Below are 25174 nucleotides of genomic sequence, written 5' to 3' on the forward strand. Positions count from 1 at the left end.
TGAGTTTCCAACTGAATACAATAACACACAATAAGCCTATCCAGCATGTTTAAACGTCTTGTATTATATTACTAACAGTCCAAAACCCAGAGATAGATTTTCTGGTCATGTGTGACAGAGAAATGCTTCACCATGTGGAAATCTGAGAGGCAGCCTCTGGAGTGTGTTTACCAGACTATAAGGTAATTATATGGTAAAATTAAAATGCAAAAAAACAAAACAAAACTTTATAATTTGACCAGAAGTTACGTTTTATGTTAATGTAAATAAATTGAACAGCCTGGACGTGAAGCCAAAGTGGATTTTCAAAATATCTGGATGATCTGAAGCCCCAAAAAAAAAAAAAAAAAAAAATCCGAATCCGGTGCTTTTATCTTGAAGTTCGCGTCACTTGTTTTCCGGTTTTGAACACGTCGTGGGTGACGTAGCACGTCTTTCCCACCACAAGATGGCGCCGCCGGTCGGACAGGAAGAAGAAGGACGTCAAGGTGGATCGTTCGTGACGTTTGGGACGTTCAGGTGGAGACGACGGGCTCTTCCGACATTGGAGAAGTTACTGCTCCGTAAATTTCTGAAGTGCTAAAGTAAGAGATCCCGATTTCTCAAAGAGATTACAGCACAGCGTGTCGTTGTTTTCGTTAGCTTAGCATCTCAAAGCTGCTCGAATATTATTTAAGAAAAACATGACTTCTCCCCAAGAAGTTCAAATGGTTATCATTTCTTATTAATAATATAATAATAATAATAATAATACTGCCGGTTGCTCTTCAAACTCACAGACATCCTTCACCCTGAATGGACTTGGCCTTCTGTGTCGTTTCACAGTTAATGTTTAATTTACAGCAAACTTTACCTGCCTCTGTTACCGGAACGAGAAAGTCCAATTTGTTATGTATTAGTTATGTATATTTTATATTTAAGTGCTCTTAAATATGTGTTGGCACAAGCGAGGAACTTTTTTTTTTATTTGAACTGTCAAGATTTTTGAAGATATTATTCTGTTGGAGGCTTTTTTTTTTTTTTTAATAATGCAGTTAAGGAACATAACTTAAACACACAAACAAACACAAAACTCCCTCTCACACAGCTGTGTCCCGATGAGAAGCCATGTACCCCGTAGACCTTCCACATGTGGATGACACTGATCTGACCTTAGCATCTGAACAGTACTTCTCTTCCTTGGAGTCTAGACCTTCTGGTTGTAATGAGTGGCTGGAGTTGTCAGAGACATTCAAGGTACGACTTTTTAGTTTATTTATTTATTTTTTTTTTACCTTTTTAAATGCCTACCTTGTTTGGCATTAGACTGAGCAAAGTGTCTTTGTAGGCACGCTCCCTTCTTTAGGCCGTACAGTGTGGATGAAGTGCATTAAGCTGTCTTACTGTCTGTTCAGGTGGGAATAACAGCAAACAATGTAAAGTGGCTGCGGCTGTTTGAGGATGGCCAACCCGACTTTGCAGTGGTGGCGCTTCACCTTCCTGATGATCCAACAAAAGGTTCAGGAATGCGTCGTGAAGCACACACAGCCATAGGCTCAGAACACTTAATTGGAAATAGGCTGACATTTGCTTATTTGCGTTAAGCCTGTGGCAATGTATACAGTCATACAGATACAATAGAGAATGGGGAGAAGGGCCAGATGAGTGGGAGCTGCCAGAACAGCTGTAGTAATTGGGATAACTCCAGCGGCCCTGGAGAGCAACAGACCACAACTTAATTAAACACTAGCAAATAGGCAAAACATCATTCTGACAGTGTATGTGATGCAAATACTCATCGCACAAACTGTTTTTTAAAAAAATCACAAATTATTAAAGAAAACTAGCATCAGCCAGGTTCATATTTTTAAATTTTTTTTGGTCTGTTTCCTGGAAACGTATCAGGAGACTGGCAGCTTGAGCGTGCGGGTAAAGATTTTGAAGATATTATGTAATGTCTCAAAAGGAAAGTTTCCAACAACTTGTGGAATTTATGACATGATGTCTCAGGCTGATTTGATAGCAAAGGGAGGCAACTGGCCAATATTTGTATCATGTAACATGTTGTTCTTAAAAAAGTTCTCATTGAGGTCATTTGCACCAACTAACAAGTTTACTGTCTACCTTTCAGTGGTAGCTTTATATCTGCATGAGAAATGGTGGCCGGTGGATGACCTTTTACGAACTTCCAGCAAATCCAGACAAGGCTTAATGTTGGTAACTGCATTTTTTTTTATGTTAGCAACACTGCAAGAGTAAACTTATTGTTTTTACTCTAATAAGCACTAATGGACACATTAGGTATTTAACCTCACTTTATTTTGATTGGTCATCTGCATGCTCATGTGTACTGTCTGTCATCAATGGTGGTGGGCCTCCTATGTCGGCATGTTCTTCCCAGGTGCAGTCAACACTGGAGAGGGTGATTGTGTTCCTGCTAAGTCAGGTAGTAGAGAGATGTCCACAGGAGGAGGTGCTGTTTTCTCTACATCCTCGCAAAGAGAACTGCAAACTGCTGTGGAGTGACGGCCAGGCGGTCGGCTTTTACACCACCAAACACAAAGGTACAATAGAGGAGGAAGGTATGATTCCTAGTGGATTTTTATCACACTTTATTACATGATCAGGATAAACTCAAATCTCACCGTGTATGTGTGAGAATGTGATTCAATACCAAAGTCTGCATGGTCCCTTTTTATTAAACAATTAAAAAGAACTTTGTCCTATTCCTGCTCTGCTGGGAGTCGACAACAACAAAATAATATTCCTTTCTGTCTACCTCCTTATCTATCAGACCTTGGACGCCCCGGCCATGCAGGTGTCTCCGGCCATCCATTATCAGACATAGCAGTGTCCAAACACTAACCCATTGTACAACAGAGTGTAGTTAATGTGGCCTGTTTCCTGAGAATACAGGTGAGGTTTAGGAAAACAAGAGGAACACTTTGGAGTGAAAAAGCGATGAAAGTGGACAGCGGACCTTCCAACACTTTTCTCTTAAATAAGTGAAAGCTATAAAAAAAGTTTGAGGTCAGTAACTAAAGCAGTGACCTGAAATAATTGAGCGGGAGAATCAAGTTGAACTTCTTTGGAAACTTCCTTCACATGGTGATATAATCAGCTGCAATGTGATCTAAAACAGCTTTACTGCAGCAAATCCTTTTTGTTTAGCTCAGTTCACATGATGAACTGTCAGCTGGGTGTCCATGGAGATATTTTTCTGTGTTTTAATGTGGACAGTGCTGGATTGCAATGAGTAATGTGTTTCACTTATTACAATAACTCTGTCCCAGGAAGCCTGTGTGACAGCTGGGGCAGTCGGTGCTACCTGCTTCCTGTTCTGGACACACTGCTGGTGAGAAGGAGCTGGAGGAGAAGAGGCCTCGGCCTCCAGATGCTGGAAGATTTCTGCTCCTCATTCTCCACAGAAGAGTTTGTGGGAGTCAGCTCTCCACTATCACCTAATATGGCAGCAGGTCAGTGAAGGCAAAGCTGATTTTTCCAAGAAGACTGAAATAAAAATGCAGTGCAGATGTGCGTAGACATCTGTGTGTTACGCCTGTTATCAGGTTGGGTGTCTCCTGTGTGTTTAGTGTGTAGGAGGTTCCTGCAACAGCATGAGGAACATCGAGAGCGTCTGTATGAAGTGGAGGCCCCGGGGGGTTGGAGTCAACGACGAAACATCTGGCTGAACATCCATTTAGGCCGATACTCCCTCAGTATAGCTAATATTCTATGTTTGTTTGAAATACCTAGAGCTATGCTCTAAAACGTATCTTAATGTTGATTGGTGCTGTCATATGGCTCGCCAAACTGCCTGGAGAAGGCAGATTTATGCATGCATGCCTGCAAATATTCATATGGTCAGCTTTAATTAAAAGCAGAGAGTAATTGATCTCATTTGTGTGTCTCTAGGTGTTAAAGAGGACGGACACGCCCAACACGAAGAGAAATGACAGAATGAAACAGACAATCTTCTCTGAAGGTGAGAATCAGTTTCATCTCCTGATTCTTTTCCAGCGTAGCTAAAACAGTGATACAAATCCTACAGAGATTTGTGTAGTGAAAATAAAACAGGCATCCTCAAATTTTAACTTTGAGTTAAGGAATCTGATCTAGCTGCAGCTCCCCTCTCCAACAACCATGAATAGAAAAAGCAGGTTCGTGAAACAATGAGGCAGTCAGTACAGATGAAAATTGTCTTGACACTGTTGCAAATCTTTCTGGGAAAAGTTAAAAGTTAAAGAGAGTTTCTGTTGTGTATCATCTGGGCAATGTGAGTCATAAAAAATAAAGAAGATGGCACCTGGAATATATAACTGTAAAATGTCTCTGTTTTTTAATGTTTGTTTCATTTTGTTTTGTTCTTTTATTTTTTTTTAGTACAAATACAAACTGAACCTAACTGCTGTGGACCTCACTCTGAACGTTTCTCTGGTAGTAATCTCTTCTGAACAACAAATTCAATCTTGTGATCAAAGCCACAGAGGAAGCTCCCCAAGCTGCTAAAAACACCTTGATTGAACCAGGATGCAGCCCCACAGCAAACTGATCTGGACTCTGGACCTCACACCAGTCCCTAAACACAAACTCAGATGTTTTACTCTTTTGTTTATTGCAGCTTGAAGCCACAAACCCCATTTCCCTGCACCACCTCAAGAGAGGGGCCAGATGCAGAGGAAACAGACACACATTGTGCCAAAGAAGTCAGAAGTTGAGCTATGGACACACAAACAGTCTTTGTCTGCAATATCGGCTTGTTAACATATAAACTGTTAACATGGGAGACCTGAATTAATGGAATCAGGCTTGCACAACGCTTAGGACTCAAGAATCACAGACCACACAGTAAAGCATTTTGTTATGATGTTTGTGTGTTTTGCTGCCTTTCTCTTGTTAAAACAAATAGAATCTTGTATTAACTTTTAATTAAAAAACCCTGAAAACTTGAAGTAAGCCCACAGGGAGATATTCCTTCTATAATGAGGGGAAACAGCAAGCATGGCTTCATCTAAGGGCAAATCAATATTCCAGCCAAGGCTTTTTTTATTTTTATATGTATATATATCTTTTCTGTGAATGCTAACAGCTCATAGACATCTGAAATGTGAAAGGACGGGTACTGCAGCATCAAAGTACTACTCCCAAACATTCACCATCGGGGTTTGACCCCGCTCGGCCCGCAGCCTCATGACTTAGAAAACGACCTCTCTCACCACATCCAAGCTCACCTTTTCAGACAGGCCTACGCTCTTCAAACCCTCTTTGGAATGAGCGCGCTGCCTGCTTTCTGTTTTTGCTTTCCTAGGTTTTTGTCCTGTATTTTATGGCTGTTCCTTCTTTGGTTGATTTTTATTCTCTTGTAAGCTGACCTTTAGTGTCTCTAGAAAGCTATAAATAAAATGTATTATCATACACACATTTTTTTTTACATATCTCTCTACTTATATATAATAAATTAACTTATATCTTCTCTTATGCAAAGGACAGAAGGTTTGGATGTAGATGACATGGAAGGAAACATCACTCCTGATATTATATGTAATCATTATATAACTGTAAGGGATAAATTTGACTTCAAATGTATTAAAATCATTTTTGACCATTATAATTTTAGACCTCTTTAATTGTCATCCTGTTTCAGGCGGCCGTCGGCGCAATCTGTGGAATAAACCGAGCGCACCTCAGCTGGCCGGCGGCTCCGACCAGGAAGTCAGGAAAACTGAAAAAAAAAAAAAAAAAAATCAGAGGAAGGGGGGAGAAGTCACAGCAGCATTGTTTTTATTTTTTATTATTATTATTATTTAAAAAAAAAAAATCAAAATGAGCCGAATTTATCACAACACGTCTTTACAGAACAAACCGGTGCACAATGAGAAGTTTGACAGCGTCTGGTCTCCCTCCGCGTACGAAAGGTAGGCCCTTCAGATAAAAGTGCGTGTTTTTGTGTAGAAGTCTGGTTTTACCTCCAGTTAGGACCCTTTCTGCCCCTGAGGGGTCAAAATAAATTAAAGTTAAAGGGGGGAGATTATCTGAGGGGGCAATAAGACGTGAACACAACACTGAGTTCAGGCTGATTAGTTCCGTTTTCAGTGAACGCAACACCGAACTCCGTAAAAGAAAATCATCGATTTAAGATTAAACATTGATTTTAAGAGATGTTTAGTCCGACCATCTCAGTGATTGTTGCTGTTTTGTTAGAAACAACTCTCACTTGTGTCTTCGGCGTTCAAATAAATCACTAAACAGCACTTAATCTCCTTTTAAAACAGCAGTTATTTATTTTGTATTTAGTCATTCTTTTTTTTTTTCTAATAAAACTGAAATGAACAAATGCTTAAAATAAAAAACAAATTGTACAGATGAATTAATAATTTTTGCTTTTCTCATTATACGGAGCTCCAAAAGGAATAATAGAAATGTGAGCTGTTGTCTGTAATATGGAAGAAAATGCACTTGAAGGAATGGAAATAGTGTATTTATGAAATATTTGCTGTGTTTCTGTCACACAGCGGCCCCGGAGTCCTGCTGGAGGGGAAACTGCTTGATGTTTCCAGACACACAATCAGTGATGTCGAAAATCAAAAGGTACAGTCAGTAAATAATACATCCGGGGTCATTTCCGATTGTCAGAGTTTGTTTATCTCAGCGGGAGACTGTTTTGTATATAAATCCATCTGAGTTGTAGGTACCTTGTTGAAAATGTGCTTTGGATTCTTCAGATTTTGGGGCTGGATGGTAAACATACCATCTTAGAGAGTTTAAGCACAAAGTGATTCATCATTCATTGATTTTAAGACCTAATAATTAACAATTTTCTCCAAACCACAGCCAGAACCTTGAAAAACTTTCTGTAAAAGAAACGCCCTCAGACATCAGAGCGTTACTCAAAACCTCTGTTCACAGTTTGGGCAGACTAAACATCAACACACTCCGACAGACAGAACGGAAAACCTCACTTTGTTTTTGTTGCTTCTTCTTTTTCTTTTTTCAGGTCCGTTTCTACGTTCTGTACGTAAAACCCAGCCGCATCCATCAGAGGAGGTTTGATGTCAGCGGGAAGGAAATGGAGCCAAACTTCAGTGACACCAAAAAAGTCAACACGGGCTTCCTCATGTCGTCCTACAGTGAGTACAAGACAGCAAACATTCACGTGCATCTTCACACTTTAACTTCCTCAAACTTAATTCTGCATTTTGCATCCTTGAAATCATAAAAACCAAGAGAACACATTAAAACTGTGCCCCGCTGTTGGAGGCTGAGACTTACAAAAAAAAAACAAAAACAAAAAAACAAGGACATAAATAACATCAACAAGTCTGAATATACATCTGTAATTTCTTTATGTCTGTGTGGCTTCCCTTTTTTTTTTTTGAATTGCATCAGTTAAATTCAAACCATCACTACATAATTGCTTCAAATTGTTTTTTAGCGGTCACAATTTGACATTTTGCTTTTTATTTTAAGTTTTAAAACCATAAGAAGACTTTGTGGTTTTACAACCCCCCCCCCAAAAAAAAAATCATAAAAGTCTCCTCTCCTTTCTAAGAAGTCTCTCTGGAGCTGTTGTTACAATAGATGAGTCAGCAGATCAGCCGGCTGGTTTCAGAGTCATAAAACAAAGATAAGGCTGATTTCAGGAGAACACTACCTGTTCAAAAAATTATTAAATCCTCGGGGTTTTCAGCAGTCTCACCAATAAAAACGCTTTAACAAAACTGACACATCAAGAGGAGGTTTCATACAGATGTCCCAACTCACCGAATGCCTCTTCGGACGAGAAAGTTGTAACAACGTGCAAAGATTTTCTCAAAGGATTTGTGGTCAGCTGCTGACGTGTTATAATTATCATTCGTTTCTGATTTTCTAACTCTAATCAGGGTCGGAAAATTGACTTTTTTCCCGGCGTGTTTTCAGGAAAGCAGGAGTTTCTCCATCTTCAGTAGCTTAAATGTGCATCTTCTGTCCGTACAGAGGTGGAGGCCAAAGGGGAATCAGACCTCCTGACTCAGGATCAGCTGTCGGCGATGGTGAACAAGCCCGAGCTGACGAGAATAACTGACAAACACAAGCCCGGCGGCACCGTGGCCTTCTGGTACCCGGAGGCAGAGATGGACAAAACTGAGCTGGAGACGGGTCAAGACGTTCGGCTGAAGACCAGCGGAAACGGTCCTTTCATATGTGAGTCAGTTTTCATTTGAAAAACAGGAAGTAGTAGATGCACAGCGCCCATCATTTCCTCATGTTGCACCGAGCCCACCTCACCTCTGCTGAACTTAAATTGAGCTCTTGCATTTTTCCCCTGAACATTAAACAGGCCTGTCCCTGCGCTGACCTCAGTGGCGGTGCAGAGTGAAGGGAATTAAATCTTGAATTTTGTTTTTCTAGTTTCTTTAACCGTTTCATAAGTAACCTCAAGTGGAGTGAACTCATATTGACTTCTCACATATTCAGAGGAGCCTTCCAGCTCTTTGATATTCAATAGTCAGTTTTTAGTGGCATGGCGCACTTCTTTTTTTTTTTTTTTCACACTCTATACGTTTCAGATTTTCAACCACAATTCATCGTGACATGAAGGGCGAGTTTTTCATTAGTCAATTTATGGTTTTTTTCCTCAAGTTAATAATTGACATTTATCATATACCTATGTGACATTTCAGTGGTTTCTCAGATGTTTGTAAATTAATAAAAGTTGATCTGACGTTTTCAGGTCAGTTATGGAGAAATACATTTTTCCCATGATAGTGTAAATGGATCTAAAGTATATTATATTATTTTTGTGCTTCCAGTCTCCTTAGCCAAAATAGATGGTGGCGCAGTGACCAAGTGTAACTTTGCTGGAGATGAGAAGGCCGGAGCGTCGTGGACAGACAAGATAATGGCCAACAAAGCGGACACGGGCAGCAGCCAGAAGCCTGGAGGAGAAGGAGAGGGAGCAGAGGAGGATGAGTGGGTGAGAACAGCTGAAGAAATCCAACCCATTTCAAACAATAACCATTTTAATGATGTGAACCTGAGCTGAAGCTGCTCTGGGTTGGAGTCAGGGTGATATCCAGGTGCGTCCAGGTGAGAACTTAGACAGACTCCTTCTGTTTTGCCTCTCTCTCAGGATGACTGAGGACACCAGCAGCCTGGAGGTCAAACTTGGCTCTGCTCATGTCTCTGTGTCTTTGGACCGGACTTCCATTTTACACTGGGTTTTTGGACCTGGTGCATTTCTGGCCTTCGGGGCATTAAACCTTGCATCACTTGAACCATGTGGACCTGGACCTGGACCTTCCTAGCTCTGCAGCGTATCCGGCCGTGAGCTGCGACTCTGTCTTTGAAGCTTTGCGCCTCTCTTGCATACTTTGGATTAAATCCCAGCATTTATATGATTCGAACCGCTCTTTCCTGTTTGTGTCCACATGGACTGGACCAAGATGAAATAATAACACATGTTACATAAACCACACACAGAAGGGATTCAGTTGTCCAGTGGTTTTGGGGTCAGGCACATAAAACAGACACAGTACTTAATACTGACACCACCTTTAACTGCACCAAAACTTTACTAATGTCAGTTACTGTTTACCACATTTATGTGTCTCTTCTTCTCCGCCATCATTATCACAGAACATCAACAGCGAGTACAAAATTTTCCTCAAATAAAAGAGATTTAATGTTTTTTATTATTAAAAATAATAATTTCAGCAACATACAAGAATATTTTTGGTTAATTGGTTATAACATGGATATTTTACTACAACAAACAGATCAGACTCTGGCCTCTTACTCTCACTGGTCGGGAAAGTAGCAGCACCAAAAGTTTAGCAGTTTGTTTTTGCGCCAAAGTCACATTTGCTGTGAACTTAGTTTATCAAATCTACATTTTGATGCATTTCCTGATATAAAAAAAGTCAAAGCTTTGATAATAAAAGTGATGCTGCAGCAGCATCATGTGCAAAAAACAACAACAGTGGAGTAAACATTTTGTCCCTTGGCCCGTTTCCATTCGATGTACTGTACAAATAACACACAGCGTATGTCGTACACAAACACGCTGCTGTTTCTACTTTTCTACACAGATTGGAAAAGGAATCTTCTGTTTTGTTATTATTTTTCCAGCCCACTTTCAGAAGCCAGAAAATAAACCTCGCTCGGCTTATCAAAAACAGAGAACAGTGGTGTTTTCTTTCTTTTTTTTTTTTTTTGACTCTATGAAGCAGTTTCACGCTCAAACCACTGTAGTAAAACATCTTTGTGCTCGCTGACCCACTGGATGTTGACTCGGGTTTGTTCTATGGCTTGCTGCACCACCCTTTCAGCAGAACCCAGATGATAGTCAGCTGCAAACCGCTCCAGCTGCGCAAACACAAACAACATGACGTAACCTGGTTAGTGCGTTGCTATGGAAACACGCAAGCATCCATCAGAGAAAACAATGGAAGCCTCTCCGTGTAATATGATAGAGTGGAGAAAATAAAAGCATAAATCAGATGTATTGCAAGGTCACAATCAGATTGAATCAGTTCTACCCCCCCCAACACACACACACACACACACACACACACACACACAGTGCTGTCTGTGCTGCCAAACCATGACCACTCTGATTATTACTTATTCCTCTGTCACTGCACTCATGAACTTATTGTCCAAATACTATTAAAAACACATCACAGCCCAACCCACGCACTGGGACACACTCCATCATTACCATCAACGCACAATCTGTTGCTCATTTTGACTCACACTCACCATCCTTCTGCTCACATTAAACACACTGAGCTGAAAAATATTCAATTTAAATCCTCTTTGAATAACATTTCCTCAAAGCTGTGGATGAGAACAAAACCAGAGCTGGACCCATCGATGACTTCAGCACGACAGTTACGCTGAAGAGCGTCAGGCTTGGAAGACAGACATTTAATTTGTTGGATTTCAATCTGATGACAGTGAGAGAAACACAGAAACTGGACACCCGTGTCCTTTCTGTAGCCTCAATTTGGCACGTCAGCTAAGAAAACATCAAGCTGAGGAGGAGTGACAGCTGGATCTGACCTGCTCTCCAATCACACAGCAGCCACGCCCCCTAACACAACCCCTGCTTTATGGCCCACGTACCTCCAAGTGGGACCATCATTTAAAAAAAATCAACATCACATTGTAGCAAGTGAGCAAGTAAGTTTCCCATTGACTTCAATACAAGTTGCTCTTACAGCTAATGAAGTGACTCCCTAACGGTCATCAGACAAAATGCCGGTTTTAGGAGTTGACATCCTTTTTTCAGAAACAGAGATAACACTGGCGTCGTGAATGGATCAACCCAAAAAGCTCCCTTATATAAATAGGAAATGCAAAAGGGAGGGCACCTTTGAGTTATTACAGACATCTGACGCCTGATCAGGGTATATTATCAGTGTATATCAGGGTGTCTTCAGTTCCTCTTTTGCTATAAATCAATTATTGGTGTGTAACTGCAGAGACACCATCAGGTTGGTGTTATCGTGTCAGGACAGTGAAACATGAGCGATTACCTCCTGCAGCTCAAACTGCGTGGAGAACCTGCTGGTCACTGCGTGGATCAGTACGGCTGGACCCCTGGAAGCAGAGAGGGGCAAAATATTAGGAACGGCACACTCAGTCACTTCAGTCAGACTTTAAAGCTAAAATCTGAAACACGATATTTATACTGTACGCAGCCTTTATGGTCAGAATATATATTAACTACAGGAAGGGCTTTAAAATGGCTGCTCACTGATTTAGATTAGCCCGAGGTGCCAATGTTTGCTCGGGAAATGAAAGCCAGTTTGTTTTGTGTATTTAAACTGATAGTCATCAGATAAGCGGCCAGCAGAGTGGGAACTTTATGAAGGAGCGCTAATGATAAGCACTGATTAATGTCGAAAAAGACCTTTGTACTTGGTGACACCTGAATTATCGGGCCCTTCACTGACATCAGGCCTGCTGTCTTCCTGACCGACAGCTCGCCGCCGCGTGAGAAAAGGCGGCGAAGGGAGATAAATGTGAATGAAGCTGCTCGGGAATAAGATACCGGCTGATCTAGAAGATCCAGAGCTGGTAGAGCTCCTTCCTGGCTACATCAAACAATCACAACACCGCTTCGACCCGAGCTTGCTGTCCCATGGTTATTGTCTGTTATCATGTGACCCTAATCAGCGTCATCTGATCCAAATTGATTTAAGGAACAGAGAAAAAGGGAAAAAAACTAAACAGCGTATCGATGATAAAATCCATAAATAAATAACTCACCAGTCCAGCTTTACGGTGAATGTTTCTGCACTTTGAGCTTAATTTATTCTATTTACTGTCTGTTCTGCTTAATTGTCCTTTTCTGTTGTTTTTCCAGAGAAACATTATTCAGTTTTTATGTAATATTTCAGGGAAATCTGAAGCATGCAAACGGTGTGAGACGAGCTGCATCCATATTCGCTACATCAAACATTACAGTGAAAAAAATAAAATGAAAATTCGACTGTCATGTCTCGTTTAAAGTGCACAACTCAAGAAGCTTTTTCTTCGTGACGTCAGACAGACCCATGACTGAGGTAGTCCCAGTGAGCTCTGATGAAGTTCCAGGCCAGCACCTGCCCGGCCACGCTCTTGCTGATGCTGCTCACAATTTCAGCAGCGTCCACCTGTTGTATCTTCTCCGGGTCCAGAGTGTAGCCCAGGTATCTGCAACATGAGGAGGACTGAGTCATTATGAGCCCTAAATTGATTTTCAACGACTCAGGACTTGATGTTATTTTCGTCTTGTCACCGGTTCAGCAGCCAGATCTTCTTGGTGCAGGACAGAGCGTGGCGGAGATGATATTTCTCCGAGGTGTCGTTGGTGCTCTGATACTGGCTCCAGGCAAAGTCCCACTCTTCCTTCCCACCAGAAGCTACAGCCTCACAGTAGATCCAGTGCCGCAGGTTGGGGTGGATGCTGAATCACACACACACAGACACACACACACTTTTAGAAAAACTCTTCACATTCTTCTTCGTTGTCTTCCTGCCATGGACTGCTGACTTGACCTTTTCCTGAACATTTGTCTACGAACTGTTCGAGACTCTGACACACATACGACTCTGAACTCTATGAAAAACTTTTTTTCTATATTAAAAAAAAAAAAAAGAAAAAAGTCTAGTTTTAAATTAAACCATTCACCATTGTGTCTTTCACAATAAAACACAGAAACAGTACGACTTCAGAGCAGATCGGAGGTCCAATGAAACACAATCCGAAGAAGTCCTTTAACCCAGCTGGAGCAGATACTGTTGAGTGTTGTTGTGCAAGCTCTTTGTCATATCAGGTCAATTTCATTTAATTCAGAGTAGCTCCTGTCTTCACCCTCACCACTCTTCTTTGTGTTCTTTCTGTTCTTTGTGTTGGATTTGTCAAAATGTACACATACACACAGCAGGTACACGTCTGCACAAACACAAACACATTTCCATGCATGTGTATTCAAATAAAGAAACTATAAAACATAAAGTGTCTCTGATATTTAAAGTTGCACTGACAGTTCAGAGAAAACCACGTTTTCAGTTAGTCGGACCGGGATCGTGTCCTCCGTTGTCTCACTTTGGGATTGATGACTGTGGTGCAACTTTAAATATACCCACAATGCAAAGTGAAAGCAACAACCACTCACATATCATACAAAAAGTGATTAAACAGCACCTACCTTTTCTAAATCATTCAGGGAAAGTCAAGCTACAGAATACAATAAAAAACTATTATGATTAGATGACATTTCATGAACCAGAGAAGGTGGGCGTCACATGTACTTATCCAGGAATGCTCATACATGTTGGTGTTGTCTTTCATCCACAGTCCAAACATCCTTTTAGCCATTGCGACGCAGTCGGGGAGTCCACTGTTGCATGCCACTTGTACGGCGAGGGTCTGACTTTGCCTTTGGACGGAGCAGAGTCATTTTATTTTACTTACACATGCGCAGTGTGGAGATTTTAAAATCAAAATAAATGGAATATATCTGATCTTGATGAAGATTGAGCATCCTGAAAGATCGTATTCTAAATGTAATATTGAATAAATGTAGAATTTTCCTTACTGTTGCATGTGGTCCACAGGGACCTGTGAATGGTCCGTGCTGTTGCTGAAGAACATGTACAGATTCCTCACCTGGCTCCGTAAGTACGTCTGCAGACAGAGACAGTTTCACAGCAGAGTTTCTGTAATACTTTTTTAAATTATTATTTTGAATATCACAAGGTAGAAATGTTTTCAGGAAACGCACCTGCATGGGCCCATACACCTCGGTACGGTCAAACATGAGGTAAATGTACTGAAAGTTCCTCATGGCCGAGTCCCAGGGATGGAAGTCGGTCTCGTTGTAAAGGAAGCGAGTTACATTCAGAGCCAAAGTCACGTTGACAATTTTGGCTCTGAGGGAAACAGATCAGATTCATGAACATAACCTCAATTCAATAATTCCTTTAAAATGAAATTGCACAGCATTTAGTGTCTGCAGGTAAAAAGGTGCCACAAACGCCTCTCCTCTCCACCGAATGGGCGGAGTGGAGGCAAGTGGTGGACAACACGGCGAAACCACAATGAATGGAAAGGTTTTATAAAAAGAAAGCCACCGTAGTCAGCCGGCCCTCCGGCTCACAAAGATGCTTATTATGTCACAACAATCAATCATGTCTGGGTTTAGTGGCACCGTGACAGCGGCAGGACAGCAGACAGCTTGTCTTAAAGGAAACCAGTGGACTGTCCGCACAAAGAGACAATTAAAAACATGAGGTCTAACAGTCGGATTAGAAAAATGTGAAACTTCCTATGTCATCGATTTACTTGTGTTTATATGAGAAATGTACTTAATGTGCATCTTGCAGTGAATAGAGCCCATAAAACATTTTGTTTGCTGCAGAAAATGGAACCTGAATAAACCAGATCCCAGTAGTTCGAGTCCGTACCTTGCCAAGTTGAATGCATCATCGATAAGCTGCATTCTGTTCATCAGTGGGATCAGCTGGGGAAAGAAAAGCCAGATGTGTGAAAGGAAATAAGTTTTGAACATCAGTCTGTTAGGGGTTTTTAAAGTCAGCGAATCAACCCAAACTCCAGGCTCGATGCCGGCAGGTTCTGATTCAAGCTGCCACAGATTGTGATGATCAAGAAGGTTTTTCGGTGCTAAGACTTCAGGAACTAGTTATAATGCAGCTGGAAACATCTCTGCACTTTGTCAGGTTGTGTCGAAAACGTGTACTGATGTTTGTGATCCCCGAGAGGACGATCCACAACCAGTCCACTGAGCCCCTGACCTGAAGCCGACGAAATTCAAACTCCTCAAAGGGAATTTTCATCGGTTTGGCCCAGATATTTGTGCTCCCTTCAGCATAAATTGCAGTCATTTGAGTGAGGTATCGTAAAATCTCACTTACGGCCCAACACCAAGACCTTTGACATGCTGATTGTACGAGATTAAAATCAGACGGTAAGCAAAGAAACGGTTTGGATTAATCTCCTGAGGACCAAAAATCTAAGACGCTGTTTCATTTCATTCTGTACAAAAGTGCGGAGCAGCCAATCTCCCTGGTTGAAGTTAAACAGACAGATTCATGACCGCAGAGAGTTTGTTGGGATTCTTATGTTTGTTCGTCTTGTTTTTAGTGAGCTAAATTTATGTCCCTGTGGATTTTTGGCTCAATTGGCGGTTTTGATTCTTTTTTGTAAAACCATCTATGACACTGAACTGTTGGCAATGATGATGAGACCACGTTCAAGAGATCCAGGTCCACATTCTGGATTCATTAAAATCTCTCTGATGATCCATTTTGGCCAAAATTAATAGCGAGTCACTTTTGAACCTTTTTACTTGTCAAAACATTTTTTGCCTCAAGGTTTCTTTCTTGAATCAAGTCCAGTCGTGAGCAATCTTTTTTTTTTTTTTCAGCCACATTTCTCAAGAATACAAATCTGCTTGTTTACTCTTCTATCTGGCAGCAACAGGACCAATCAGCAGCTTCTCAACCGCATACTTTCTCCATTTTGTGGGCTCAGTTGCTTCCTGGTTTATTTTGAAATTACTTAGAGGCGCCTTCTACTTTAATATGTTTCCTGCCTTCATGAATACTTGCTTACTTCCTCATGTTCTGTATTAGATTTACTCTGGTTTAGAATCCATGTCTTTGGATTCCCAATCTGCCTGAACAACTGTGAGTCTTTTCTAAAGAGTTACTTGACTCATTCAGCTGCCCTCCGTGTGAGTCTGCTTTGGGTGTAGAAATCAGTGAAGTATAACAAAATGAACAACCAGTGACGAATGTTAACAATTTTGATAATTTGAATTGAGCCTGGTATTCATCGATTTCTTCACTCTCCATCTTGTTGCAATTTGGAGTTTCACAAAGTATTTAGTGAAATATCTTTCCACACCCTGTAAAATGAACGGTATCTTGATGGGGATTGTTTTCAACACAGTTCTGGGATTTTTTTTGGCCTGATTACTTACAGATCGGTTTGTTTCCAGCTGAGTCAGGAGGGCTTCCCAGTTCTCCGGGTTGTAATTGACTCTGTAGTATCCAGTACAGTTCACGTTTGCCAGGAGCCAGTCTCCGCTCGAAGAAATGAGCTCATCCCATATTTCTGTTTAAAAGACACATCACATCCCAATTAATGGCAAAGAAAAAAAAAAAAAAGCTTTTATTCTGAAGCTCTGCGGTGGATTCAGTTACCTGGTTGGCTGGTCTTCAAAAATACAGGTTTAGGTGACAGGAATGTTTTTGACATGACACGAATCGGGACGTCCCACACAAGACTAAAGAGAGAGGAAAAAAAACAAGAACAAAGTGTAACATAAATGTGTGATGACAGGACACGATGAACGCTGCCAACACTCTAACTTGATGCTCAAAGAGAGGATTTTATTTCAGTATAAATTAATTCCTGATTTTCTTTTTGTCAGAAAGTGTCACTCGCTGTGAGAAAGGTTAAAGAAATGGATTTTTTTATGACAGACTGATATCAGTAAGACATTTTATCGATATTTGCTGAGAGTCTCTATCATGTTAACTTGCTTTCACAGAGATTTTTAGTAAAAGGCAAATAAGGTGCGGGAATCTCTAAACACAGCATGACGTCAGTCCTCCTTCACAAGGAGGAGGCCGTCACTCAGTCTGCTCTGGTCTCCAAACGACCAAACGCTTCAGTCACGGTGGGCTACATTCATTTGCAGCTCACCGGTGTTGTGGCGCTTGCTGTAACAAAACATTGCTTCACAACACTCTCTATGGTCAACTGCAATGATTTCATTGCTGGCCTGGCAGAAAAAATCCTCAGTCAACCAGCAGGCGCTGATGTAATGACACGCTGGATTTTGCCAACTGAAAACAAACACAAGAAATCTCTTGTGAAGGACTCTTTAATTATTTTTGCAACAACCGTTGTAAGAAGGACTTCGATGTTATAAAGGGCTGACACTTGTGGACAGACTTATGATTCAGCTTTGGTCTTTGGAGAGCTACTGGAATGACTAATCATGTCGAATCCTGGTCTGAATGTGCCATGTTCCAGTTGTAGAAATGCAGAAATTCTTTTTTATGTGGGGGGACATTTGTATTTGTTAACATTTATCCAGCTGCCAGGGAGTGACAGTACAATCTAAAGTGTCCGCAGATGGACGATTTTGTGGTTTATAATTCAAAGTACTGAGTTACATCAGCGCTGCAAATGTCTCGGTTAATCGGATCTCTTCACTGTGCAGGAGGTGAAACTGAACCGCGACAGTAAAATGACGGACTAGAAAATCAAAAATCGATAATCTCAAAGATGATACTTCACTGATCAGTAAGAGTAGGAGCCATCACGTCAGCACATTTCAACACACTGACGCGTTGTTTTAGTGTATAAAATGAAAAATATAGGGCCCAGTACTGAACTTTGGGGGACATGAAACCATACATTCAGATTTAGTTAGAACAAACTGCAGCTGTTTCTGTCTGTTATCTGAATAAATACTTAATAAACACCAAACAGTCCTCTGACACCACATGGGTGTAAATTGGTGAGTAAAATCATTGTGCATTTTATCAAATGCTTTTTGAAGTCAATTAAAAACCCCCATCTACATCTTCATGGCTCACTGTATACAAGTTCACTTTATGCTTAATGTTTCAGAGAGTAAGACCACAGATCTGGAGGATAAGACTTCTTTTGGTAACGGGCCTTTTTGAACAAACCTTGATTGAGAAGAGTCATTGAAGAGGAAGTGCTTCTGGGAGATTTCTCCAGAAGTCGTGTTGATGGTAATGACAGGATAGCCAATTTGTTTGGTCCAGCTGTCCATGAACTTGGCAACATCAACCTGACGATTATTGGCATCCGCGCCCTGCAATATGAATGCTATTTATTATAACAGGGGAGTCCTGCTGAAAATCAGCAACATGAACCTCTCAGCGTATCTAAATTCAAGATCTGACCTTTTGCATGTAGTGCCATAAGTCGTTCTGGTCACCGTTTGCATAGCTCAAGTCCCGCAGGTACATCTGAAACACAAAATCATGGGGGTTATAGTCAACACAATTTCACCCCACAGACAAAACAATACTTTTTAAAAGTAAACTTTGCATTGAGAACTTATGGTGAAAACTGGAAGGAGCTGTCTAAACACAGCTGCTAGCAGCAGATCACAAGGGGACGCAATGTTGAAATGGAAGTCTTGCTTTAAACAGACTTTCCTCGACAGTCTGGACAGATGGACGTGATTGAGCAGGTGCTGCAGGACTTCACCCTCTGACCGCCTGCTCCGTCCCGGGGGGGGGCATGAAAAAACCCCTTTTTTGATTATAGCTCAAACCGGTGGGAAGTAGAAGTGGATAAAAACAATGTAGATTGTGAACACACAGACACAGACCAGATGTTGGAATGTTTAACTTAATACGATGTTATTGTCAACAGATCGGATTTGGATATACGAGGTAAATTTTTGTTTATTATGTTCAAATAAACTTATGTTACCGGGTCCTTGGTCAGTGAAAGCTGAGAGACAGCTTTTCGTTGCGTTGCTAAATGAAATTCAGCTCTTTGGGCAAATTTGCATGAATCACGCGACGGTTCGGAGCAACACGAAGCCCCGTCACCACACAGAAAGAAATCAAACCAACACTTCTTGTTGTGAGTCAGACAACGCTGCAGGCCGCTTCTCAGCGAGCTAAGGCTCCTCGATTACAAAAACCTGCTTAGAACCGATTCATTCGGGCTGTGCCTTGCATTTTTCTTCAATTCAGTAAGTATTCAGTTGCAACAAGTGAAGCAGGAATACACAATATTATGGAAGCTTTGTGGAATTTATTAGGTGGATGTTCTGTTTTTTTTTTTCCTGCAAACTGAACCATCAAATTAGAAAACTGGTGAGGTAGTTTGCTACACACCAATGTTTTAAATCATGGCACATTTGGTGGTGAGTCACCAAATTCACAAAAAGGAACCTAATTTTACAAAAAAAAAAAAAAAAAAACCTAAATAAAAACTTGTCATGACGAGCTTCAGTCCTGAGTTCAGACAAACAGATAATCAAATCACTCTCTAGCGTTTGAGTTTAAATGTGGCGTCTAAAGTCACTTTTAGTCTTCAGGATCTGTGAAAAATGTTGAAATTTCATTTCTTAACTTTATTTTGATCTTCTTTTTTATTCCTGAGGGAAACTTGCTGTATGCACCTGCGACAAAAATCGTTCAGGGGAGGAAGAGCTTCAGACTAAATCCATTTTTCTTTGGTGGCTGTCTCGAGTTTCCTCAGTGATTTTTCTTTTTGTTTTAAATGTTTTCTTTTTTGTTCAAACTTGCCGCCTCTGTAATGCCACCTGTTTGCCTCTTTGGGCCTGAGACACAGAGGTGACAACCCGCTGAGATGACTGAAAGAGAGCTGCGAAACTTTTAAAAAGATCAAGTGCAAAAGTTACTGCTCACTCTGATTCCTTGGATGAAAGCCGGTGCCTCCAAGACGTCTTCCAGCATTCTCAGCACAATTGCTCCCTAAAGTAAAGAGCAAATAGGCACGTAAATCCGTATTCATGCGACACAGATATGGGCGACCTGCATCTAAAGGCCAAAACATTTTATTTTATTTTATGTTACACTTCCCAGTTCCCGTAGCTGCCACACATGGGTGCTAAACTTCTAGCCCCACATAATGTATGTGTGGGCTCTTTCCACATGTATGTAGATGTGTATTTCCACATCTGGGCAGATTCAGCTGTTAGATGTGGATTTGGTAATCATGACATGGGCCATATTTGGGCCAGGTGTACTTTAGGACAGCAAATATATCAACGTGGCTTACATATATGGCAAATTTATTAAGTTAGGCCAAGATGCCAGAAAGATATAAGACCCTTAATCAAATCCTTTCAAGATTTTCAACTTGAACTTAAAGCTGCAGCACCATGATACTTCATAACGCAGAGAAAAGGGAAATAAAAAGTGATTATTTGGCTTTCTGCGCTGCAATAAGTGATGAAGTGCACCATATTTAACTCTACCTTGCTGTAGGTTATAATATCATACAATGAAATGATGTCATAAGTTCTCTGGATATCTTCCTCCGGAGGAACGAGAGGATGAGACGAGGTCAGAGAGTCCACCTCAAACGCTGCCTGGAGTTCACTCGCAAAAAATGAGTCTTTCTGAAGCAAACAGACAAATAGAAGAATATTTTTTCACACGTGACTCTTTCCTGCTGATGATTACAGGATTGGAAACAGGAAAGAAGAAAAAGCAAGATCGGGACCAAGAAAGGAATGAGAATGTGTCAGTCTGAACTTACCATATTGAACGAAGGTTCAACGTGATCCACTGCAAAGCAGGAGATGTAGGTGGCAAAGCCTTCTTTCAGAAAGAGTTGATTCCACCACTTCATCGTCACCAGATTTCCAAACCACTGTGAAAAAATGATGAACAGAAGTGATCAACGCAGAGCTGCCGCTTCCACCGTCCGTCCTGTTTTAAACTCAGCCTGTCAGTCCTCGTCGGTCCTCTGACAGATGGGACTGTCAAACATAAAACTGGATTTTATTAACTTTTCATTTTTATTTCAGGTAAAACACAGGAGTTGAACCTGATGGGCCAGTTCATGAGCAATTATAGTAGCGATGGATTCCTTCTGCAGCGACGAGGATGCTCCTTCTTCATAAAGCAGCGCTCCCTCCTGATATGTGATCAGTCCCCAGTTTTCCATTGCAGCAGGACTTAAGTCTGGCAGTGCGATTTGATCTGAAGGGACAGCACACATATGGAAAGATGATCAAAGGATATCCAACACAGAAAACAGTTAGACGTGTGAAAGCGCAAAACTTATATGAGAACCGTGTTCAAAATTCAGAAATGCGTGAAATACAACAATGCATGAAGATTGAAAAGCAGCTGGGGGGGTGATTTAGAATCTGAACTAACCAAACTCTTCATTAAGTTGTGGTGTTTCGAAACAATCTCAATGACGCAAATGGCAGTCTGGCGTGCTGCTGATAAAATTCTCCGACCAAACAGGCGAAACTTTATCTTTAATTTTTCCACATTAATCAGACGTGGTCTGCTGGTTTCCCTGTTGAGTCCAGATAATGGATGGATGGACATGGTGTTACCAGAACTGAGCTACAAGCAGCCACACACTTTTAGTAGAAATAGGAATAAAATGTTGTAGAAAATACGAAGCACAGCGAAACTGTAGCTCAAACACACCGCAGCAAACGGCGAAAATGACACGCTTGGCTTCCACCTACCAACAAGTTCATTCAGTTATATGCCAGGAAAGTCTCACCTAGTTTTTGCTGCATGTACTTTATTTCAAAAAGATTCTCATAGAAGCTGAGAATCTTCCCGGTGATCTCGGCAGCGTATTTAGTGTGTCCGGCCGCCACGGCCTCAGGGCGAGCGTACGTCTGTAGGAGAAAATCACGATGGCCCCACATTAAAAGGTTAAACAGGTCAAAGTCTGGGATCATGATGCTGAGTGTTGCTTTTATATGGCATCAATTTTATAACTGTTTGGCGAAGTAAATCCAAAGTTTCCGGTCAAAAATGACAAATAAAACTAGCCAGATTAACCACAGTAGTACACCTACTTTAATGACCACAGGCTCATACGAGGATGCGGTCGCTTCAAACTCAGAAACGGCGAAAGCAAACAAGTATGTCGACATCTTCGGTGTTGAGTGGAAACGAGTGTATTTCCAGTCATCAATGAGTTGGATTTTGTCTGAGAGAGCAGAGATAAGGAAAGAAAATCTTAAGAGCAATAAACACACACAGGTCAGAATACACTGAACATCGGACTATCACAATTTTTACTCACCCACCGGTGCGTTTGCCAGAGCTGTCGTCTGCCGGCGGTGGATGATGGTCACATTAAACACGGCCTTCATCTCTGGCTCATCGAAACAAGGAAACACATTCCTGGCATATATTGGCTCATTATTGGTGATGATAAGAAACCTGTGAAGGCGGCCGGGATCTCATTGTTAGGTTATTGTGAAGGAATCACAAGAATAAAAAAAAAAAAACGATGCAGAAGAGATTTAAATTTCTAACACACATGAATCCATTTGGGACCAACAACAGTGAACATACAAAAAAAGCCAGCAAAGCCCAGGCTACAAATGAATAAAGTATAAATAATATGAAAGGTTTAGTAATAACTGCACTGATGCTATTAAAGACATCTGATGTGACTCAGTGACCTGATTTCTATTCTAACATATTTTTATGTAACTAATAAAATGTATTGTTCATTGTTCATTCATCATTCATGTCATGTGATAAGACCTAAGGCATCGATCAATAAATCAGTTCTTAAGAGTGCAATAAGTCAGCAATAACACAAATGTGATCTGACATTGATTACTTATAATCATTTCTAAATAAATAAAAAGGTTGCTCATCTCTGAACAGTAAGTGAAGCCACCTCGTTGTCACGTCGGTGTAAACGATCAGACTGATAGCACCGAGGCTTCTTCTTGATTATCACTCTAAAAATATTTCACTTTTTGCTACATATTTTATTTCTGAACCTTTTGTTGGTTCTTGTGTTTTCACAGGTCGCCTGATTCCCATCAGCTGTATGTGTGAACCTCTGGCTCAGACCAGCATGTGCTAACTAAAGCTAACTAAAGCTAAGTGCTAAGTGCTACAAATGCTTCTGCTGCGAGTTGACATCCAGAACCTTTTGGGGCTTTTTATTTCAGTTGGTCCTGGTTCTGGTCCCAAAACCATTTAAAGCCAAGGCTACAGGTAATCAATCGTCAGAATCAAGGATGTTTGAACACTGATTTGATTGAATACTTTTCCACCGGAGTCTTTGAGGAGACAGTGGAACTAAGTGTTTTTAAACCTCCTTCCAGTTAATCATCCTTCAGACAAACTGATGTTTCAAATAGCTGATTACAAAGATTGACATTTTGAAGACAATATTATTAAAAGTAACCAAAACCAGCATAAATTGTCCAACTTGCTTTGAAACTGCACCAATTTGTTCCAGAACTGAGCCGTAGGGAGTACAGTTTAATTTACAACAAATAAAAACTGGCACTAAACACTATAATTGCTTTTACCTACCTGTCGGCACTTTTATCTCCCTCATGGCTGGGGACGCCTTCGGTGTAGGAGCTAATGTACGCCCCATCAAAATTATGATACAACTCTCCAACGAAAACCAAAGACAGACTGTAGTTCCCTCCGCTCTCCAACGCCTCATTCAACTCAATCACGAGAAATTCACTGTGGTCTTCGTGACTGCTCATCGAGGAAACTTGGATCTCGCCGTCTGTGTTCCTGTTGAACACCTTGGCTTCAGAAACCTCCAGCTCCATGCTATGGATATAGATGGTGCTGGTCCTCTGGACGCACTGAAAGTGGATGGTAGTGTTTCCACTGAAGTTCGTCGTCTGGTTGGGACTGGTGACGTTGACCACCTCGAGGATTTTGGTGTAGAAGGGAAAGCGGAGGAAAACTTCATAGCTTTCAGGTATGACGCTCCTTGGCAGCCTCATGGTGGGCGGCAGTACCGTGGTGGTGGACGGGACGGTTGGAGGCGGCGTTGGGTTCATTGCAGAGATCTGAGCTTTGTATAGAATGATCATGGTGATAAGTCCGGCGATGGCGGAGATGGTCAGGACGACAAAGGCGATGGCGATGGCTTTGGAGATGTGGGTGTCTTTCGCCATGGTGACCGTCCTGAAGGTCCCAGTGGTTGGCTTGTAGAGATGAGATGTCCAACGGGTCCCAGAGCTCTGATCTCCAATGACTGATCAGCACGCGTCCAAATAAGCTCCCTCACATAAACAGGGCTTGGCCTCAACAGCTAAGGATCCCTACTTAGATTAAGCATTAACCTGAGCATCACTGTAGGAGCAAAGAGTGAGTTTATAACATGACGAGGGCGATGGTCATTGGTCTTGTGGTAAATAATCAGTCCAATGGTGCGCCTGGACATCTGGAGGTGGTTACTGTGATCTGTCTACCAATGCGGGAGGTCGGTAAACCTCAATGAACACTTTCTCCTCGTACTTCTCCCTCCAACCCATCACAGTCGGGCCTCGCTCCCAGTCAGTGTCCGCTTTTTCCCTCCACAACTACTGTCATCCACGAGCAGGTAAAACCAAAGCAGTGTGTCAAGATGATGGAAACCCAGATCCTGTCAGACTGACCAACTCCTCCACAAACGAGGAGCATATGAAGGGAGGAGAGCTGAGTGGGCTGGATGAGAGGGGAGGACGAGGGAAAGAAAAGAGGAGGAGAGTAGAAGATGGAGCGATTTAGGAAATTGCTGAATTAACTGGAAAGCCCCAGCTTCAGGAAATCATGCCCACCGCACAAACACACAGTCACACAGTCACACACCTCAGGAGAGAAAACACAGAGGCAAGACAGGGAAACGTGGCCTAAGGTGTGCAGGGTGACGGTTATCTGTCCTCAGAACAGATGGTCCTGTTTCTGTCGACGGGGTCAAATCAACCTGAGAATCCTGAAACACTCAGAATATCATCATCATCATCTCACCGAGGCTGCATGCAGGTGGAGGCCACATTCTCATTCCACACCACACATTAGTGCTGATCAACGGCCCGACACACTCGTTAGAAACACTCTCTGGTTTGAAACAAATGCTACATTCCTCTCAGTCAGTCATGAAGTCAACTAAAGCAATAAAACATAAAAAAAAACCAAAAAAAAAAAAACCTTG

At 41.5% G+C, this 25174-nt stretch overlaps 2 protein-coding genes across 9 annotated transcripts; one reads left to right on the plus strand and one right to left on the minus strand.

The window, feature by feature from the left end:
* Nucleotides 1-434: 434 nt before the first annotated feature.
* arpin (actin related protein 2/3 complex inhibitor) lies at nucleotides 435-10147 on the plus strand. 8 transcript variants are annotated; one of them, XR_003841754.1, is made up of 10 exons: nucleotides 435-584; nucleotides 1088-1236; nucleotides 1395-1497; nucleotides 2111-2196; nucleotides 2381-2543; nucleotides 3273-3455; nucleotides 3573-3698; nucleotides 3895-3964; nucleotides 4363-4416; nucleotides 4601-5733. XR_003841754.1 is itself a non-coding variant. In XM_029522256.1 (9 exons), the coding sequence occupies exons 2-8, from the start codon at nucleotides 1108-1110 to the stop codon at nucleotides 3933-3935; spliced, it is 831 nt and encodes a 276-aa protein (XP_029378116.1). In that variant the 5' UTR covers nucleotides 435-584; nucleotides 1088-1107; the 3' UTR covers nucleotides 3936-3964; nucleotides 4363-5733. The 8 variants fall into 8 exon arrangements, 4 of the variants coding, with proteins under 4 accessions (XP_029378116.1, XP_029378117.1, XP_029378120.1 ...); XR_003841753.1 differs by having other exon boundaries at nucleotides 3573-3964; XM_029522256.1 differs by having other exon boundaries at nucleotides 4363-5733.
* Nucleotides 10102-24641, minus strand: LOC115056031 (aminopeptidase N-like). The gene is made up of 20 exons (XM_029522254.1): nucleotides 23548-24641; nucleotides 22289-22428; nucleotides 22059-22192; nucleotides 21755-21875; nucleotides 21056-21210; nucleotides 20765-20878; nucleotides 20481-20624; nucleotides 19909-19974; nucleotides 18421-18486; nucleotides 18181-18329; nucleotides 16678-16760; nucleotides 16455-16588; nucleotides 14917-14972; nucleotides 14235-14382; nucleotides 14049-14137; nucleotides 13782-13889; nucleotides 12746-12913; nucleotides 12520-12660; nucleotides 11499-11562; nucleotides 10102-10323 (listed from the first exon to the last, which is right to left on the minus strand). Exons 1-20 carry the CDS (start codon nucleotides 24153-24155, stop codon nucleotides 10177-10179), a joined length of 2835 nt encoding a protein of 944 aa, XP_029378114.1. The 5' UTR covers nucleotides 24156-24641; the 3' UTR covers nucleotides 10102-10176.
* Between the last annotated feature and the right edge of the window lie 533 nt (nucleotides 24642-25174).

The sequence above is a fragment of the Echeneis naucrates genome, chromosome 16 (genome assembly GCF_900963305.1).
Source record: "Echeneis naucrates chromosome 16, fEcheNa1.1, whole genome shotgun sequence".
Classification (NCBI taxonomy): Eukaryota; Metazoa; Chordata; class Actinopteri; order Carangiformes; family Echeneidae; genus Echeneis; species Echeneis naucrates.

Bases quoted from the DNA above. Each gene is read 5' to 3' on its own strand.
- LOC115056031 (XM_029522254.1), bottom strand. From the start codon at position 24,155: ATGGCGAAAGACACCCACATCTCCAAAGCCATCGCCATCGCCTTTGTC. The intron at 20,625-20,764 runs GTAAGTTCAGAC...TGTTTGCTTCAG, and splicing joins TTGAACCTTCGTTCAATATG to AAAGACTCATTTTTTGCGAG. The intron at 18,487-19,908 runs GTGAGCAGTAAC...TTTGTGTTTCAG, and splicing joins CTTTCATCCAAGGAATCAGA to ATGTACCTGCGGGACTTGAG.
- arpin (XM_029522256.1), top strand. From the start codon at position 1,108: ATGTACCCCGTAGACCTTCCACATGTGGATGACACTGATCTGACCTTA. The intron at 2,197-2,380 runs GTAACTGCATTT...TGTTCTTCCCAG, and splicing joins CCAGACAAGGCTTAATGTTG to GTGCAGTCAACACTGGAGAG. The intron at 2,544-3,272 runs GTACAATAGAGG...ACTCTGTCCCAG, and splicing joins TTACACCACCAAACACAAAG to GAAGCCTGTGTGACAGCTGG.